This window comes from Nansenia antarctica (assembly GCF_963989245.1).
Source record: "Nansenia antarctica genome assembly, chromosome: 15".
In the NCBI taxonomy this organism is placed as follows: domain Eukaryota; kingdom Metazoa; phylum Chordata; class Actinopteri; order Argentiniformes; family Microstomatidae; genus Nansenia; species Nansenia antarctica.
The window spans coordinates 11,266,404-11,274,117 of record NC_137685.1 but is presented as its reverse complement, the minus strand read 5'-3'; the positions used below and the strand labels follow the sequence as shown (position 1 = coordinate 11,274,117).

The window sequence follows — 7,714 nt, the reverse complement described above, 5'->3', positions numbered from 1 at the left end:
ATAACACAAGTCTCACAAGACTTCCAGGCTAATTTGTCTCGCGATAAACTTGGATTTGCCTTTAGCGACGTTGATGGAATACCCCCCTGGTCACCTGTGTACTGTGGATCTGTAAAGACCGGACAGGCGAGAAAGCTCAGATCTACTCTAGACCTAACTAGTTTCCTCCTCTGCAGCCCCCCACTAGTTGGAACACACTCCCAAACCACATCAAAGAATCCAGCAAGTTCTCGTTCTTCATACGATCTCTCAAAAAAATGTTTTACTGTGTGCTTTTGTTTTTACTTTTGGATTTATCTATCTATTCTTGTTCTCTCCATGGAATGTAGTGTATTTGAGTACTCAGAAGACTCTAGGATGAAGGGGACTAGGGGGTGGGTCATAGTGGGACATGGCCACTGAGTGCATTGCATCGGATGCATTGTCATTATATAGGCTACACCAGCCAGAGTTCCACACGGAAAGCAGCATGTTGCCAACGACAAGATCACATTGAGCGCTTGATGAGGGACGTGTGACCACTGTAGCTGCTTCTCCACCGCCACCCTCTGCTCGACTAGGAGTCACATGAGCCAGTCTGCTCCCAATCAGCTGCATTCAAGTCTCAAATTAGAGACAGCCAGGCGTGCATTCAGCTAGGTGAAACAGTCCCAGCATTGCACAAAGAAATGCAACAAATAGAGCTGATACGACTCCCGATTCTATAACGCAAGAAATGAATATGTTCTATATAGTATATTTCTATCTGGACGTTCTGGAACACTCTGATCAGACACACGTGAGTCTAAAGCAGAGGCATAGAGGAACATGACATGACAGTGTCCTTCAGTGGCCTTCCCAGTCACCGGATCTGAATCCAATAGAACACCCTTGGGATGTGGTGGAACAGGAGATTTTAAGTGCTTCTGAAAAATCTGCAGAAATTGTGTGATGCAATCATGTCATCATGGATCAGAAAGGAATTTTTCAAACATCTTGTGGAATCAATGCCACACAGAATTGTGGCTGTTTTGAGAGCAAAGGGAGGTCCTACCCAGTATTAGTATAGTGTTCCTAATAAGTGCTTGATGAGTGTAGGAACACATTAATGACAAGGGAGTGAGTAGTATCCAAACAGAGTAGAAAAGATGATGGGAAAATATTTATTCAGATCAAAAAAAAGAATGCACCAAATGGCAGTTTAACTATGTTTGAAATGTTCTGTAGAAAGTTGTCCAGCGAGAGAAAAGGAGTACATGTATATAAAAAGACTCTATTTACAAATCATGGCCCCATGTTACCGTTACATCCTATTACGTAATGTGTTACTGTACATCGAACACATGCCAACACCCTCACATCACATCCGTCATTTCAGAAATCCTAATTGTCTCTTCTCTAGTACAGTAGATGTCCTTGAAGAAAGCAACCATTCAATACTGTTGAAAGCCCTTTTTTTTTCACATTCAAAATTCCATTACAATCCCAGTAGTGTCTTAGCCTCTTCACTCTGGGCCATCAACGTTTCACTGGCATACTTCTGCAACAGCTCCATCTTCTTTCTCCTGACCAGGGCTTCCTCGATCTGAGTGGAGAGAAAGAGAGGGATGTTATGTCAAGCAGAGGAGGTAGAAATATGAGGATGGGAAATATGAGCATTGTAATGCATGAAATGGAATGAGGGATGGTATCAAACACGTGTCTTTGATGCCATTCTATGAGCCTCCGTCCTCTGAGGCCTACCTCCACTGATATCAAGATACTTTGACCATGTGGAAGATGGCTTTCTGCAGGCTACGAGGTCTTATTAACAGATCTGGGTCAAATACATACAGTGCCCTGCTTACGTAATGGGACAGTGGAGAATGTTTTCTTCTTTTTTGCTCCACACTCCAAAAGTTTGGATTTGAAATCAATCAATTACTATAAGGTTAAAGTATAGATTCTCAGCTTTTATTTGATGGTATTTGTGTACACATTGGTTTCACCATTCAGAAACACTTGATGCATAGTCCCCCTGTTTTTTGTATTTGCTACTACTTTTCGGGACCATTCGACACAACCAAGCTAAACAACGCACATCTGAAATGCCAGAGTACTTGACAAACGTGTTTCACCCAGGTCTACTTCATAATGTACCTATGTGAACCGAACTGAATGAACCGAAACCGTGAACAAGTTGGCAGCATATCAAATGTTCAGACTTTTATTCTAGAATAAATACATTTCGACGTTGTTGAAAATCAACGACACACTCGCTAGTCAACTAACACAGCTTTTTTTGTGAGCCTGCCAACAATGTAAAGTAGTGTTATAGCTAACTAGGTAGCAGTGGGGATTACTCACCGAATCCATTGCATTGCAATATTTTGGCTTGACTCGTGAGTGTGTCATTGATTTTCAACAACATTGACATTTATTTATATATTTTAAAATAAAAGTCAGAACATTCTGATTGGTTGCCGTCTTGTTCCCGCTTTCACCAGCTGCGGACACATATGTGCCACATAGCCGTGCCTCTGCCTGGTGCCTCCACTCACCTCTTTCTGTGAGGGCACGGGGACGTGGGCGATGAAGGTCTGTATGCCGTCCTCTCCCTCCGCCTGGTCTCTCATCTCCTCATCCGAATGCTGAAAGACACATCAACATGTTTGAGGGTAAGTACTGTGAAGAACACGCATCCATGCTTAAGTACTTCACAGAGAAGTGTTTCCCATTTCGCCACAGTCTTAATTTGTCCCGCCACAGTTTCATAATGAACCGAAAACATGTGCAACACATAACACTTCTCATAACAACATAAAAGATCTTTAACGTTGTGTTTTTGCACAGCTGCTTCAGCCAAGCTCCCGGAGCAAACAACCGACGCATGCTCCGCCTGAAAAGGGTGGTTTCGCTCCGATTAGAAACGACACATGCATCACTTCGCTTTTGGTGAGAACGCTGCTCGAGGCTGTCCATAGGAAAACAACAGCGCATGCATGTTGATCTGGATAAGAGCGGGACGAACGGGCAGATCTGCCTAGCAAGCCGAGTAATTTGCAGGTATTTCCCGCTCATGCTCGTATTGATCTTGATTTGCCATTATCTGGCACCAAAAACTAAAAAGGAGCGCCAGCAGGGCGAACGCCATACGTTGTTGTGGGTCCATCATTCTTGTCTCTGTTGAATTCCCTCTAAATTTTTCTGACCAATCAACTACTACGTCTGTTGCTTCGATTGCGTGCTTTGATTGCTTCGACGACGTATGTTACTTTGTCTACATAAAGGGCTGTGAGAACGCAAATCAGAGAAATAATTTATGCAACAATGTTGCAATCTCATCCACTTGCTCCGGGTCATGATTCGGATTTTCATGTGAGAACATGACCAAAAATTTATTTTACTGAGATTTCTGGTGGCCATCTTACCTCCTCTTCCTGGACGGCGTATATGTGCTCCTCTTCCTCCTCCACTTCCTTCTCTCCTCCTTCTCCAGCAAGGCGCGCTTCCTTCTCAGCCTTCCACTTCTCTACAGCCTCTATTATGACTGGGATACCACACACACACACACACACACACACACACACACACAGTCATTGTCTGGGGCAGGCTGTGTGTGTTGTATTAGGACCATTGAGGGTACTAATGGTCAAACTGCACAACGGCAGCAATAATGCACTGGGATGCAATACCACACACACAAAAAAATGCATACCATAATGTAAAGAATAGACACAGACAGACACACACACACACATACAGATAGACACACAATTATGCTGTTGTCAACTTAGTATTAACAATACACAAATCAGTTTGTTATGCACGTTCTCGTTTGTAAGATGGTCACTTGGGGCGCTTAGTTGGCGTAGCGGATTAAGCGCTGACCATGTAACCGCAGGGTCCCCGGTTCGATTCCGGCCGGGGACATATCCTGCATGTCATCCCTCCTCTCTCTCTCACCCATCCTTCCTGTCTAAATCTTCACTGTAAGTGTCAATAAAAATGAAAAATATGAGAGGGACTGCCCCACTCAGAAAAAATAACTTTAAAAAAGAAAGTCACTTCCTCAATACTGTGGTGATTTCCTGAAGATTCCCATGACCTCACGTAATTGTAAGTTTACTGCAGAGAATCACAGCCTTAAGCAGGCCTTGATTGCAAGCACATACCTTTCGGTAAACCAGCCAACCGTCTGGTCAATTACCCGCTGAAGGAAATGTTCATCAAGGGGATTGAATATGTGGTGCGTTTAATTAAGAGCTCTCATATGAGCTGCATCATCACTGTTACCTTACTGCCTGTAGAAGACTAACATCACACAGATGAGAAGCACATGCCACCAGCTCAGAGAGAGCCATAGATGGGTACAGTATGTACAGAAAGGCAGGCGTTCTCTACCAGGAACAGCAAAGTGTGTGTGTGTGTATATGTGTATATACACGTGTCTGTCTGTGTGCATATACACGTGTGTTCCTGTGTGTACATACTGTATGTATATGTTACGGTACATGTGGGAAATCGGTACATGTGGGAAAACTAGGGTTAGGGTTAGGTGCTACGTCGATTTGGTGCATGCTGGCATGTCTAAGCCTAACTCTAATCCTATCCCCATCCCTAACCCTAACCGTAGCACCCTAGCACCTAACCCTAACCCTAGTTTTCCCACATGTACCGTGTTCCCACATGTACCGTAACATATATACATGTGTCTGTATGTGTCTATATACACGTGTGTTCCTGTGTGTACGTACTGTATATGCATACTGTATGTTTGTGTATGTATATATGTGTGTGGGTGGGGGGGGGGTGTCTGGGGAGCTTAATGTCCTAGGTCAGGAGTCAGGTGTGGTGTCTCGTGGTCAGAGTTGATCTTCAGAGACACGAGATGCTGAATGACAGACATTCCTCCCTGACTGTCCTGGGCATACCCCAGGCACCAGACAATGGCAGCGTCCCAACCCTTCTTTATTGGGGCCATGCGGCAACACATTAGCAGACAGGGGACTGTTTAACACCAGGTACTGAACCTATACAGAGTAGACGTCTAAACCGGAGGACGTGCAGCATGACTGCAATAAAGACGCGTTAGAATAAAACTGAGGAGCGCGTAAGCTGTAAAGCAGCCGTTCCCAAATTGGGGTCCCCTGAGAAAATGTAACTAACCTCTTGTGATTTGATACAAAATACAAATGTTTGTCTTATTTATGAGGACATACATTATCTGTGTATTGCACCTGTAGCCTATATTGCTATATTGTTTTGCGGTTCATATCCAGCTAAACGTACGGCCCACAGTCGTGGCCCGCCAGAGTGTCCAATCCGGCCCGCGGGATGACTTTGCAAAGTGTAAAAATGACAGAGAAGTGCATTAACGGCAGTTTTTCCAATAAAAGTAACTGCTATTTCAAATGTGTCCACTGGGGGCAGCATACGCATAGGTGTGTTCCAGTTGAAGCTGACTTTGTGGGAGACACAACGGTCAAGTGGTGACCCTGCTCATTGTCCTCGTCTAAAGGATGTGCGTGCGACCGGAGTTAAAGCTGACATGAATGGGTACAAAGACAAGATGACAGGACTGCTGCGGGAGTATGAGTCTGGTCTGGTCTGGCCCACTGGAGATCAAACTGGGCTGTATGTGTATGTGGCCCCTGAACTAACATGAGTTTGACACCCCTGAGCTAAATAGAGTATTTTACGTGTGTTCAGGGATCTGTGTGTGCGTGTGTGTGTTCAGGGCTCTATGTGTGTGCCAGTCAGTAGGGCTCTATATGTGTGTGTGTGTGTGTGTGTTCAGTAGGGCTCTATATGTATGTGTGTGTGTGTGTGTTCAGTAGGGCTCTATATGTGTGTGTGTGTGTGTGTGTGTGTGTGTGGGGGTGTTCAGTAGGGCTCTATATGTGTGTGTGTGTGTGTGTGTGTGTGTGTGTTCAGTAGGGCTCTATATGCATGTATGTGTGTGTGTGTGTGTGTGTGTGAGTGTGTGTGTTCAGTAGGGCTCTATATGTGTGTGTGTGTGTGTGTGTGTGTGTGTGTGTGTGTGTTCAGTAGGGCTCTATATGCATGTATGTATGTGTGTGTGTGTGTGTGTGTGTGTGTGTGTGTGTGTGTGTGTGTGTGTGTGTGTGTGTGTTCAGGGCCCTACATTGTTTCTCATACTCCTGCTCCAGAGGCAGCAGCACCCCGTCGTCCTCGTCCCTGTAGCCGTAGTACTCTGCATCGATGTCCTTCATCATCTCCGCCCGCGTCTTCCTGGGCGGAGGGAGGGCTGAGGCGGGGAACAAGACGGGGACACGTCCAATAGATCATATTATAATAATAATAATAATATGAAGAGATATTATCTCATCTTCTTCTTTAGTTTAATATCTCATCCATCAAGGGTAGGAAGCGGGGGAAGACTAGTAGAGGTAGAGATCAGAGGAGGATGTGTCTGACGTACAATGAGCCCGTCCTCCGATTTCTACCACCACCAGCCTCCCCTGGTAAGAAGACAGTGAACCTACGTTCTTTCTCAAACAGCTCTCTCACGCCAGGCAGGTCTTTGGCAGCACCGAAATATTTATATCCTCTATTTCCTGGAACCTCCTTGCCTTCGTAGTCAAGCATCTTTGGTCCAACTCTCTGTATGAGAAAAAAACAGACATTTTACAAATGATGATTGATTTTGACAATTTCATACAGGAAAGGAAAACATCCTGCAAACATCCTGGCTTCGTGGTGTACGTGCTTTAGCCAATTCCTATGTCCTTGTCTGTCTGTCTGTACGTGTACGGTAGTGGAGGCTGGTGCAGGTAGAAATCGGAGGACGGGCTCATTGTAATGCATGGAATAGAATGAAACTCACGTTTCACACTCCTCATTCTATTCCATGCATTTACAATGAGCCCGTCCTCCGATTTCTACCTTCACCAGCCTCCCCTGGTGTACGGCTAGGCAGTGGCAGCTAGGAGTTGGCTAAAGCAAGTACTGTATAGTATGGTATACGGCCAGGCACACTATAGCTCTCTACAATAACATTCATGAGTGATCTAGCAGAGATTCCCACCCCATAATCAGGACCTCCGAGCTCCTTGATCCTGACCTCCCAGTGACCTTTCTCTCTCAGACACTTGTTGATCTCGTCATTCAGGTCTCGGATCTTGAACTCACCCAGACCAGCTGTAAACAGAACAGGAGAGATTTGAATAAGAGAGAAATTGATTTTGGAGTTTATTATTATATTATTTTGGGGGGGGGGCATTTAGTAGATACCTTTATCCAAAATGACTTACAACAAACACATTTATCAAATCATCCATCTGTCATCATAAGAAAAAGTAATCTATCCTAGGGCCAGGGGCCATTGGCACACAATGCTAGAAGGAGGAAGAATTACTTTTTAAAATTATTATCATCATCAGTCATGGCTATCACATGTTACAACTGTTCTGTGTCATATTTTTGACCACTCACCATTTTGAATTTGAGCTACTTTCTTTGAGATCTCACTGATGATCTAAAATATAAGAAAATAAGGGTACGGGTTAAATCATCAAAATAGCTAATTGAGTTTTCTACACAAGTGGTCAGAGTGAATCTGAGGAACAATCAAAGAACAGTAATGTAATAACAATGACCTTAACTACATTAAAATTACAATTGCATTCTACATGTTGGATATTGAGTAGAGGCCTTTATCCAAAGCGACTTACAAGTACATTTGTCAGATAAGCAAATCAGACATCATAAGAAAAACAAAATCTATACTCTG

General features: G+C 44.2%; 1 protein-coding gene across 1 annotated transcript in view; it reads right to left on the bottom strand.

The window, feature by feature from the left end:
- Nucleotides 1-1,134: 1,134 nt before the first annotated feature.
- isy1 (ISY1 splicing factor homolog) overlaps nt 1,135-7,714 on the bottom strand; it is a 9,542-nt gene continuing 2,962 nt past the window's right edge. The window contains exons 5-11 of the mRNA XM_080545580.1: nt 7,417-7,459; nt 7,010-7,122; nt 6,468-6,585; nt 6,107-6,229; nt 3,390-3,508; nt 2,520-2,609; nt 1,135-1,564 (exon numbers count right to left, since the gene is read on the bottom strand). Of these exons, the coding sequence (XP_080401706.1) occupies nt 1,457-1,564; nt 2,520-2,609; nt 3,390-3,508; nt 6,107-6,229; nt 6,468-6,585; nt 7,010-7,122; nt 7,417-7,459 (714 nt within the window). The 3' untranslated portion in view covers nt 1,135-1,456. The remainder of the gene's footprint in view (nt 1,565-2,519; nt 2,610-3,389; nt 3,509-6,106; nt 6,230-6,467; nt 6,586-7,009; nt 7,123-7,416; nt 7,460-7,714) is intronic.